At 41.5% G+C, this 12,971-nt stretch overlaps 1 protein-coding gene across 1 annotated transcript in view; it reads left to right on the top strand.

Moving 5' to 3' along the window:
• Window positions 1-2,119: 2,119 nt before the first annotated feature.
• The window catches only part of RAB31 (RAB31, member RAS oncogene family), a 34,836-nt gene continuing 23,984 nt past the window's right edge, over window positions 2,120-12,971 (top strand). Inside the window, exon 1 of the mRNA XM_066579545.1 lies at window positions 2,120-2,277. Within this exon, the coding sequence (XP_066435642.1) occupies window positions 2,242-2,277 (36 nt within the window). The 5' untranslated portion in view covers window positions 2,120-2,241. The remainder of the gene's footprint in view (window positions 2,278-12,971) is intronic.

The raw sequence follows: 12,971 nt of genomic DNA, 5'->3' as shown, positions 1-12,971 counted from the left end.
AATCATAATCCAGATCACTTCTTGGTGCTCTCCCTAAGGAGAGATGATACCCCTCCGACCTTTAAAAATGTGGAAATGATGAAACCGTCACATACATGCCTGAACATGCAAGGGCATTGTATATAAATGATTTGTTCAACACAGTGAACAACACTATGAAAGGCATGCTGTTGTGGGGGGTAGCCTCCCTTAAGACTCGTAGTGGCACAGGAGGTTTGAACAATAGCTGTCAGACATTTTTGGGACAACATAACCATTAGGTCTCTTCAGAGATTTGACCCGGGTATAACGGAGTCGCTCCAGCTGCAGGCATACCATCTTATAGACTTCCCCCATCTTCCTTTAAATACATTAACGACATACATCACTTATTTTGGATAATTGTGGCCACAGCAGCCATTTTTTTACAAACATAACGTTACATAAACCGACATTTCTTTTTCAACCCCAATTTTTAACCATAACCGAAAGAGGGGGGAGGTCCTGGAGCCCCATGGTCTGTCACCTTACCATTTTTGGGAAAAAAACAACCATAATGCCTCCCACCGCAAACAACTGACTCAGGAGACCCATATTTTCCAATTGCCTCCCGTCATAAGCCAACTGACTTGGGAGACCCAATAAGAGTATGCATATTTGTGCGCGCATGAGCGCAGTGTTTATGGGGAATGAACAATGCTTTTTTGCATGTGCTTTGGCATATTTTACAGTACTTTTTGCGCTGTAAGGCATGTTCAGTTGTCTGTGGCAAACTAAGATGCACCAATTGAAATGGTTAATTTGTCTAATGAGTTCCACATGTGTTTTTTTTCCAGTGGAACTACGTACAGTATTACGCATCTCCTCATGTATTGCGCACCCTCCATTGACTTCTACCGGGAGCTTTGGTGTGCAAATGCTTACAAAACTAGAGCATGCTGCATTTTTTTACGCAATCGAAATGCATGTGCAAAATATGGACATGTGAAATCAGTGGATTCTGTTATCTGCGTATCACCTGCGTAAATTTTGTGTGCGCAAATAGGTCTATGTGAATCTGCCCTAATGGAAAACAGATCATCATTAGAAATCAACGATTCATGCAAGTTCAGGAATTCCTGCTGTACTTAACCCTTGCGAAAAGTTAACAGACTGTAAGAGAAATCTTGGGTTCCAATCTGAATGGTCCTTGTGGATACTTTAATAAGAACTATAAGCAGGGGCATAACTATAGAGGATGCAGTGGATGCGGTTGCACCCGGGCCCAGGAGCCTTGGGGGGCCCATAAGGCCTTTCTTCTCCCAGTACTATAAGTAAAACATTATAGTTGGGGGCCCTGTTACGAGTTTTGCATCGGGGTCTGGGAGCTTCAAGTTACGCCTCTGACTATAAGTGAGTGGGTACACTATGTGCATGGCACATGCTTTTTCTCTCTGATAACTTAGAGGTTTACACTTCCTCTAGCCCTCAAAACTGAAATGTGAATAAAACAATGGGACAGATTTATGAAAATGGTGTGAAGTGGAGCAGTTTGCTATAACAACCAATCAGATTGCAGCTCTATCTTACATTTGTTTTGATAAATCTTCCCAATAAGCAAAACAGTTCAATGTTTAAATAATACTTCATTTTAATCTACCTGACTGCTGATTATCTTCCTACATTGTTTCTTATTAGTATTCTGCAACAACAACTTCATAGAAAGATCCACAAAACTTTACATAACATATTTTCCTGAAAGTTTGCAGTAAATGAAAAAGGGAAAGGAAGATGTGCAATGTTTTCCATATATTCTGCACTGAACTCTTTCTCCACCCTTATCCTGGAGGACAGATACTTTCCACTGCAGCTCAGCCCAAGTCTGTGAAACAAATCTGAAAGGTACCTTAACAAAGGATCTCTTCGCTTCCCCATGTTACTACAGTATATGCTGAATACTCATACTATCCACTGTACATATTATGTGCCCCTATGCTTCTTTTTGTATAATATGCAGCATTTTTGGGAGATTACGAAAGCAGCAAATGAGTAGTTGTCAGCAGGCCATGTGACAGGCCTGCCCATAAATAGCCCAGACTGGTTTCCGTTTGTTTTGTAGGAATTAAAACCTCCTCTTTCTCCCTCTCTTTCTTTTTGTTAGGTCAGGAAATTATTTGCATGCGATTCACATGAGCACAGAAGCAGAGCCTGGGAGTTGATGGCTGTGTGCTAAGGTTCTTGTTCCTGATGATGTGTTATAGGAAACAAAACTCCTTTTAAAGGATGGCTATCCGAGAGCTGAAAGTTTGCCTTCTGGGGGTAAGTGCCGCTTGGGTCTTTTTTTTAACAAGAAGGATGCAGGAGGGTGTCTGATATACAATTGGAAAAGGATGGTAAATTACACTCCTACTTACTGTGCTGGGTCTTATTGTGTTTTCAATGAATAATACCAGTGTAAAGCTGAACTGGGTTAATGTTTTCAGGATTGTTAAGCTAGTCACGACTACAAATCCCAGAATGCCAGAGGAAATGTTTTTGTATTGCACAAAAGAAACAACGGGGAAAGTACTATTATAAGGATGACAAAGAATTAGTTTGACTTGTGACTAGGTTTTTGGAATTCGTATGCATAAAACCATCCAATTCTCTTAAGATAATAGTTACTCAAACATGTATTTGTTCGAATGCCTACTGTATGCAGCTGAATGCAGTTTCCTTCCAGATTTGTGGTTTAGCAACAATGTTGCAAATGACAAAACTGTTGATTAGCAACAAAACATCCTGCACTATCTTCTGTCTCAATATGTGCTTTTTATGCTTTACAGAAAAAATGTATCTACAATATCTAACCAATTGTGTAGAATTAATCTATGGTTCGTCATAAATGTTGTCCAAAGTGGTCAAACTGTAATGTTAAACCAGAGGCAGCAGAGGTCCAGGGGAGGATGACAGTACAGGTTTTAAACAAAGAGTGCTACGTTCTGCTTTGTTGCATTCTCAGCATATGTTCTGAATTGTGGAAAGTGCAGATCCCTGCTGTAAGTCAGAAGTAATATCAATTGACAATCACCACATCTCTGCCAATATACTAGAATCAAAAATGACGTGTAAATGATGGAATGTAATGACGTGTGCTCTGGTATTATATTGGTGTCCTCATGATGCCATTGATGAGAAGTCCTCCCTGTGATAAATGAAAGAGACGACCCATAGATCTCATTCATATTAGCATATTTCATACCTGTATTAGTTCATTACTTAGAAGGTCCAGTAATAGTAATATGTAGCTAATTTGTTAATGTAACTATTCATGCTGCCATATTTTTGTCACTCAGCATGTTGTATTGTTGTCTATAGTTGTAATACTCAACCTTAAAGGGAACCTGTCATCAACATGGAACTGCTAAAAGTAATGGCATGTAGGTAAAACTAAATTATAGAGTATACCAAAAACTTTTTTTTTATATAAAGCCAGTAATGCCCACATACCTTGTAAAGATCAGGTTTAATCATTCCTGCACTGTATGTAAATCACTGCCAAACAGTCTGGTAAGCCAGCCTGGACCATCTTTGGTACCCCAGTGCCCTCCAAGCCATAGCTGCTCTACCTATGATTGGTGCATAGCCATGGACTGGCACATACCCAGATCATCTATTCCTATTGGGGGCAGACTCAACTGATTCTTTTGTGCATGCATTGTTCTGTGGCTGCAGGGGATTTAGACGGGTCTTTGGATGATGTAAGAGTAGTCATGCATGTCCTCCATCAATCATAGAGAGGTTGGCTGGATAGGAGGGCACTGCAGGCAGCAGAGACTGTCCAGCCCATCCAATGGGCCTTTCAGCAGTGATTTACATAAAGTGCAGGAAGGATTAAACCCACTTTTTACAAGGTATTACTCGCTTTATTAAAACAACTTTTTTCATATTTTATCATTTAGTTTTCCTTACACCCATTGGTTTCACCAGCTCTAAGCTGGTGACAGGTTCCCTTTATCTAAGCTTGAATTTCATTGACTTAAACAACTTGTCATGGTAGCAATTCAATAATATGTCATGGCATCCAGTAAGATAACGTATACTTTAACATATATTTTTTTTAACATGGGATCCATTAAGTCAACTGTCAGATGTATGCAGTTTGTTTTCAGCGCACCATACATCCCTGGATATGTTGGATTTAGAGACAAGTTAAAGGAGTTGTCCAGTCACCAGACAATTTTGCAGGTACAGCTCCAAATAACAAAAAGAGCAGTACTTAACCGTCCTCTGCTGTGAGGATCCAGTGCTATAGTCCCGCCATCCGTTCAGTGATTGCTGTAAAAATTAAATAACTGGAAGTCACCTGACCGCCACGACCAATCAGAGGCTGTAGCATCACTGCCCGTTCTCCTGGCACCTGCACTCACATCCTGGGTGCCATGATGCCAGGAGTTCAGAACAGTGACACTGCATCCTCTAATTGGCTGCAGTGGTCTAGTGAATTTCAGTGAGTTCATCTTCCACAGCAATCCCTGAAGGACTGTGGGCCAACAGCGCTGGACCCCCATGGCAAAGACGAGTAAAGTGCTGTTGTACCTTGTCGACACTGGAAGCTAGGGGTGTGAAATCACTTAGCTGGAGGAAACACCCCTATCATGGCCTTACCTTCCGATTGGGTAGTACTGTTGCTTGCAGACGCTACTGAAGCCGGAACCGCTGTCACTGAGCTCCCTGCTGCTCTCCTTGGCGAACTCCCACCTCTACTCCCATCCCCCCGGTCGGCCGCTGCCGGCTGAGACTGCTGTAAATATACTCCAGGCTCCTTTCCACGCTGCACTACCAATATTGGCTCCCGTTCCCCCTGCGTCCGCTGCAGCCGGGAGTGCTTTCACTGGGGTCCCCACTGCTCTCCTCGCTGGACTCTCATCTCAGCTACTGGTCTCTCTGCGTTGGGGACCACTGTGAGTATGCTCCAGGATCCTCCCCTGCCGCACAGGCATGGACAAGAGCAGTCGCCCGACATTATGCTAGGCCGCTGGGGACGGATCACCTGTATGGAGGGTTAGGTTCAGTGTTAGGCTTACATTATTAGGTGTAAACAGCTAATAATGTAAGCCTAACACTTAAACTAACCCTAACCCTCCATGCAAGGCAAACCTCCTTCCCCACGCTGCCAGGACCTTGCTCCAAGCAGCCAAAGTACTAACTTCTGGGCGTACAGTGGGCATATACAGCTAATTACTAGGTCTTCACCCATACTTGTTGTGGAGACAAGGTACACCAGTACCGACGAGTAAGTGCTTCTCTTTTTGTTATTTAAAGATAACTGCAGCTGCAAAGTTCTCTGGTAACCGAACAACCCATTTAAGAAAGATCATATTTGCATTGTCTCCTATAAAACCAAAAGGACTGACTTATTTTTAGTCATATTTAAGTCTGTGTTCAATTTATGGTTGACTAAGTATATGTTCCTCTGTAGCGGATACGCTATTTTCAATCCGTATTTACAGAACTTAAAATCCACAGTGTATTACAGTAGCAGAAAAGCGGATTTGAATTTAACACACGTCATCCACAGACTGCGGAAAGAAATGCTATATCCTGTTTATTTTATGTTTTAGTGGCAGTGCTATTTGTCCCGTGGGACATGCACAGATTTCCGCAAGGAGATTACAGGGAAAGCCATGAAATTTCGCAGCCACATATCTAAATAACAGTGCAGTTAGGGACAAGCATATAAGACCACAGGAAAGTCAAGGCATGAGTTCTTTAACCGGCAGCAGGAAAGTTCTGTCCGTTTCACCACCCCCTCTCACTCGTATGTCCTTCTTGTTTCAATCAGAGGAGGCAGGCGAATGATGAGCTTCCTGGAAATTCTTCCAGATAACATTTCCATCTGGGACATAGCTTCTTACAGCAAGTATGCAATGCAGCAGATTCTAATTTTTCTCTTATTACACTTAAAAAAAAAGTAGAATACAAACCAAATAAACAAAGGCCTGTGTTATATCTGATCTCCTTTATGTGACTTGTAGGTTTTACTATACAATTCATGGGAGAATCATTGCATCAGAAGAATATTCACGATTACCTCAGTGCACTGACGGTTGCTGACTGCAAAACTGGCTCATATGGGAAGATCATAAATTCACTTGCTACTAGATGTAAACTACAGGCTCTCATAAAAAATGCTTTTTACACATGGACATATTCCAGATCAGTTCTGTACAAAGTTGAAAAAGTTTTCTATAGTCACCGTAGAAGATATCACATAGTAAAAGTATATAATCTCAACTTAATTGATACCAGAGAATGTTTAACGTTGCAACAGGATGGTATAGAGTTAAAAGGACTGGTCCCATTCCCACTATACAAAGAAAAATCATGTGGTTTTAAAGCAATTGTCCAAGTTAAAAAAAATGGAGGGCAGGAAATATTGAAAAATGACAAAATAAGTTATACACACTGGTTCGATCACCTGCTAGTACAGCACCTCCAGTACTCGGGGCCTCGCCATCAACCATTATTTGCATGCTATAGTAGTTACGTGTCCAGATACAAATACAAACTTAATCAACTGCTGCAGCCAATCACCTGCCTCATGAGTGTATGGCTCAAGACCACTGAGGTAAATGGTTGGCTGCCGAGGTCACTTGCATATATGGATATGTCACTGCCGCATCATATAAACAATGCTTGGTGGAGAGGATGTTGCACCAATGGGAAATTAGACTAAAGAATGTAATTTATTTTGGTATTTTTCAACAATTCCATTTAGCTTTGACTGGTTGGTGTAATGCAGAGCAGGGCAGCCATGCAATTTCCCTGCAGTTTCAGTGGTGAAATATTTGGACTGGCACCTTATTTTATAATATTATGGTGCTTTCACCTGAAGTAGTCTAATTATTTGTATGCCATTACTATTATATAAGGGGCAAAATGTATTCACTACCAATGTTGCTTATCATGTTTGGCTGGGCGATAAAATTGGGCTAATTTTTGATAAATCAGATCAGATCATCCCGAATTGATTTTTAGCAAAAATTGCTAAAATATTAGCTCTCTACTTTAACAGAATGGACAGGTGTGTTGGCTTAGAGCTACAGACTTTTTAGTGCTGGGATTGTAGGTTTGAATCTGATCTTGATGGGGTTTTTAACCTAAGATCCCACCACTGCAAGGCAGCAGTACTAACCGCTGGGCTGCCACTAGGACCACCACCTTGACTGTTCTTCAAGGAACATTTTGGAGGCTAAATTGCAGAACCAGATTTTTACCCCTCTTGATTTTAATGGAAGTTGGAATCTGGTGTCCCGATTTGCAACTATTTTTTAAAATTCCCTACCTGATCATTTCAAGAATTGTTCAACACCTTTCTCTATCATCAGTTGTTGTGTGAAGCAGATCTCATAATCTAGTGGACCTACAATGGATATAAAAAGTCTATATACCCCTAGCAAAATCCGACAAAGATGAATCATTTCAGATTTCTTTCCTTCAATGTGACCCGTTATCTGTACAGCTACATTGGAAAACAAACTGAAATCTATTAGGGTGGAAAAGAGAAATAACAAAACTAAAATAATCTGGTTGCATAAGTGTGAACACCCTTATATTTAGGGATGTGGTTGTGTTCAGAATTAGCCAATCACATGTAAACTCATGATAAATAATAGTCAGTACGTGGCTGCCATTATTTAAAAGGATTCTGATTCACCTCATATTAAGTTCAGCTCTTCTAGGAGGAGGTTCCTGACATTTCCTTAGTTGCATTTTTCAGCAAATGTCAAGGTCCATAAAGAGCTTAAAAACAGAAGAAAGGTATCAGTCAGGAGAAATATTTCCAAGGCATTACATATACTATGGAACACAATGCAGATGGTCATCAAGAAGTGGATTAAATTTGGCACAACAGTGACATTCCCAAGAACTGGATGTCCTGCAAAGATTGATAAAAAGAGCAGAAGAAAATTGGTCCGAGAGGCTACCAAGAGGCCTTCAGCAACAGTAAAGGAGTTGACGGAATTCCTGGCTAGTTGTGGAGTGCATGTGACAACTATTTCCTGTATTCTTCATATGTCTGGGCTGTGAGGTAGGGTAGCAAGACAAAAGCCATTTTTAACAAAGAAATACATCCAAGCCCAGCTATATGTTGCCAAACCCTATATAAAGTCTGCCAACAATATGTGAGAAAACGTGTTATGGTCTGAAGAGGCCAAGGTTGGACTTTTTGGCCATAATTCCAAAATGTATGTTTGGCGCAAAGCCAAAGTTGTACATCACCAAAAGAACACCATACCCACAATGAGGATGGGGGAGGCAGCATTATGCTTTGGGGATGATTTTCTGCTGCTGGAACTGCTGGAGTCAAGGTGGAGGGAATTTTGAACAGTTCCAAATATCAGTCCATTTTGGCACAAAACCTTCAGACCTCTGCTAAATAGTTGAAGATGAAGAGAAATTTCACCTTTCAGCATGACAACGACCCAAAGCAGACCTCCAAATTAACAAAAAAAATAGCTTTGCCAGAAGATGATCGAAGTTTTGGAATGGTTCAGCCAGAGCCTAAACCTGAATCTCATTGAGTATCTGTGGTTTGACCTGAAGAGGGCGCTACACACGAGATGTCCTCACAATCTGACAGATTTGGAGCGCTTTTGCAAGGAAGAGTGTGCAAAGATTGCCAAGTCTGTGCCATGCTGATAGACAAAAACACTGAATGCGGTCATAAAGTCAAAGGGTACAGTATTAGTTTTAGGGTGTGCATATTTATACACCCTAAAAGATTTCTGTTTGTTTTTCAATGGAATTATTCATATAACGGGTCACATGGAAGGTGAAAAGAAATCTGAAAGGATTCATCTTTATCAGATATTTTTTTTTTTACCATGACAAAAATCTGGCATTTTAACAGGGGTGTGTAGACTTTTTACATCCACTGTATCACTATGTGTTGCAATGTAGGAATTTACAATATCACTGAGAACTTATAGGCTGCATGCAGAGGTTGCTTGTTTTAGGGGGAAGGAGCACCACTAACCGACATGTAGTTCCCTATTATTAATATATACTGAAATGCAAACATTTTTGGGTATGCCAGTAATTTTGTTCATGTCATTAATTCGCAAACCCCAGTAGCATGCATGCTAACTTCTCTGTTAAATTTCTGGCTCTTAGATGTTTTTCAGGCTTTACCCACAGACACCAACAAAAAAATGAGCAGACAGGGCTGCTTGGGCCTTCAGCCAACAGTTACAACATAAGGCCTGAAAAACAAACATGTCTGCAGGACATCTTTCTCTTCTATATACAATGACTCTTCTTAGTTACTATGTTTCATCGAAACCTCTAGGATACTGTTTGAACTTTTGTTCATCTGTCTTTTATATTCTACCTCAAAAGTCTAAAAAATGAACCTTAGAATAATGTTCAAACTGTGAGTTTTGACTAAATTTATATATGTCCCTTCACCATTTATCTATCCTCCACACATATACATAGGCAAGAGACATAGCCCCTACTTTGCCAGTGTCTTCGGAAACATACTGGACGGAATATATTATCAGAAGAATTTTTGGTGCTACTTTTTTCATTTCTCCAGCACAAAGTGCGCCAAAGTTATCATATTGTTGCATGATGTAGATAAATTTGTAGCACCTTTAAATATGTCAAGAGATGTTCCTACACTTTGTACATCACTCATCTACTGGAGTGAGATTCATCAAAAATTGTAAGGTGTTTTAAAATTTTTGAATTACTAAATCTGTCTAAAACTCAAATTCTGCCACTTTTTTAGACACTTTAAAATCCCTACTGAGGCTTAAAGGGGTTCTCCAGAGTTATAAAAACATGTCTGCTTTGAGATGGCGGGAGGATCACATAAAATACCTAGGGGTGGTTCTTTCTCCTGACACGGGGAAGCTATACGAATTAAACTTTGAACCCATCCTCACCTCAGTACTGAAGGACTTAGATAAATGGCGACCACTGAACCTCTCATGGCTCGGTAGAATAAATGCGCTCAAAATGAACTCCCTGCCCAGAATCCTCTATCTTTTCCAAACACTACCTATAAAAATCCCAAGAGATAATTTCAAAAGATTTCAAAAAGCAGCAACCCGCTTCATATGGAAGGGTTCTAGGCCACGACTCAGTTATAGACTAATGACGCAGAGAAAGGATAGAGGGGGACTGGGACTTCCGGACTTGCGACTATATTACAGAGCGGCAATTTGTAAGGTGGTATTAGATCTAGTACGTAGAGGACCCTCGGAACACTGTGTAGAACTGGAACAGGCAACCACTTCAGTGCGAATCCAGGGATTATTTTGGTTGAAGGGAGGTCTGGGCAGGCGGGGAAGCAGGGTCTCCCCTCTAATAAACTCAGTGTTGGATATCTGGGATGGCTTTGCAGTTAAGAGCGGACTAGTCAGGGTGCCCGGCCCCTGGACACCCTTGATGGGAAATCCGGATTTCCCACAGGGAGATGGGGGACTGCCTCTACTGGAGGGATTGAGTTCACAATTCCCTAGAGTACGTGACATCGTAGGGACAGACGGAATGTTAAAACTGAATGAGCTTGTAGGAGAGGGGGGAGCCCGGGCAGGTGCGTGGTTCCAATACCAACAGTTAGCTAAAGAATCAGTATTTTACACTAACCTGAAAATGTGTTAGAAAGAGACTGTAAAGAACATTACATTTGCAAAATATTCTGCAACCTATTTGCTTACCTCCAGTCTGAGTGACTAATTTGGGATTCGTTACTGCTCTTCTGCTTATACTCATGCTGAAGAAGACTTCAGTATCTTTGGGAGCTGTCTCTGTAAACTAAATGGTATTTGGCCTCGTATTATTGTGTATGGCACTGGCGAGTGTGTCTTTTTCCACATGCAGGGTACCTTCATTCCATTTCTTAGGCTTTAATGCCTCCATCTACTTTAATAGTTTCCCTCTAGACAGTAGTCATAGTTACAATATTAACTTGCTCCAGAATGACCATAGTAAATTCAAAATATTGGAAATTGAGACCATAACTCTATGGAAAAGTGGTTCTAAAAGTCCAAAATATCAATCTAAAATATTAGAAAATAAAGATTAAAGAAAAATAACTACTGTGTTTCCCTGAAAATAAGACGCTGTCTTATATGAATTTTTGCCCCAAAAGAAATACTAGGTCTTATTTTTAGGTAATTTCTTATTTGAGTTACCTAGCAGGCTTGTTCTATGTCCCTCACACTGCTCTCTGGAGGTCCGTGCTGTTCTTTAGTGCTAGACACTTGTACATTATCACTTCCTGGTTAAAGGATTCATAAATCCCGCCTCTGGGAAGTGATGGCTGTGATTGGTTCATTGAGCTCTGCATAGATTGGCTGAGCAGCATTCAAGAACCAATCAGAGCCATTGTATTGGTTCATCCAGCGCTGCCTTGATTGGCTGAGCCGCAGCACTTGAGGAGCCAATTAACAGCCATTGCTTTGTGGTGGCGGGATTTATGAATTGGCTGAGCTGCGACTACCAGGAGGGGCAGCCATCCCCATGCTGTTCTGAGCAGATGCAGACATCACCCTCTCCTCCTGTATAATAGTTTTTTACTTTTCACCAGTACTGTAGGAGTTAACCCTTGCCAAGGCTGCATGCTCTCCATCAGGACCGCAGGAGTTAAATCCTCAGTGCTCTCACCCAGCTGCAGGGTAATTGGCCATTACATCCCTATTTAACTGCACTGAGGATCCTCCTCCTTGCCCAAGTATTGGTGTATGTTTGCCTGTTACTTAGCTAAGGCCTCCTGTTGTTTTCGGTGTCTGCTCTGTGTTTACCCGGATTTGTGGACTTGCTTGCATTATTCTGGATTCTGTCCGTAGCCTGCACGGTTTTACAGTGCTTCGCACCAGTCTGACCTCTGAGGGTCAGCCGCCAACCACACCGGGACTACTCCTGAGGTAGCAGCTTGCTCTGTGCCCCGCTGTGAAGGCCAGATTCCTATACAGGGGTTAAAGTGTGAAAACCAGGGACCCGTCAGGATAACGCCCTCATGATTAACCCAAAGTCAAACCGATTGCCTGGCACGGTGGGTCCACACTTGCTGTCCGTAACACCTGAGAAGTGTATCCTCCTGTCATCATTTTCTTTGCATGCTAATTATTGCACTTCTCATGTCCTGTAAGAAAAATGGATGATGAAAGGGTGGTGGCAAAATTTTGAGCACATTTGTGGCTCAAAAATGTAGCTTTTCTAACCCATTCAGCTGCTAGCCTGACAGTTTATGCTAGATGATCAGAGTTGTCTTATAATAGACAATGCAAACTTTCTGAACGTAAAGGGATTGCCTGACTTCTAATTTCCTTAAATTAGCAGTCACATGCACAACCATAATAAAGTACACTTTATTCACCTCTCCAAGCCCCCTGCATGTCCAGCGTCACACCTCTGCACTTGGCACCGGGTCGGTTTACAGGCTGCAGTCAGACTGTGTACAGGACGCAACAGACTGTTGCAGCCAATCACAGACCTCAGTGCTTGAACGCTGAGGCCTGTGATTGGCTGCAGCAGCTTGTGATGTCCCTGCAAACCTCCAGCTCTTGAGCCAATCAGGAGCTAGGGGCATGACAGGGACGTTCCTCATAGAAGCCCTGTCAAACCCCTAGCTTCCGGTGGCGTCAAGATACAAGAATATCAGACATACCTACCTTTCAATAGTAGCTATCTCCTTCCATCACCTACTATGTATAGTGGACATCTTCTCTGTGAAGACCACCTCTCTAGAAGAACGTTTTTAATGCTATTTTGGGTGATCGTTTCAAAGAATTTTCATTGTATTAGGAGTAAAAAAACAAGACAATAGTAATATCTTGTGGTGAAGCAGGGAAACAGAAGTGATACTGGATGGTTCTGCATAACATAATTTGGTGTAATACGAAGTGCTGGAGAAGACTTTCTGAATAAACTATTTAGTCAGCAAATTCTTGTCATAGATGTAAATATTGTACTGGTACAACCACTTACAAGAATTCATGGGAAATCAATACATTGTG

This window comes from Eleutherodactylus coqui, chromosome 9 (genome assembly GCF_035609145.1).
Source record: "Eleutherodactylus coqui strain aEleCoq1 chromosome 9, aEleCoq1.hap1, whole genome shotgun sequence".
Lineage (NCBI taxonomy): Eukaryota > Metazoa > Chordata > Amphibia > Anura > Eleutherodactylidae > Eleutherodactylus > Eleutherodactylus coqui.
This window is presented reverse-complemented; position numbering and strand designations above follow the sequence as displayed.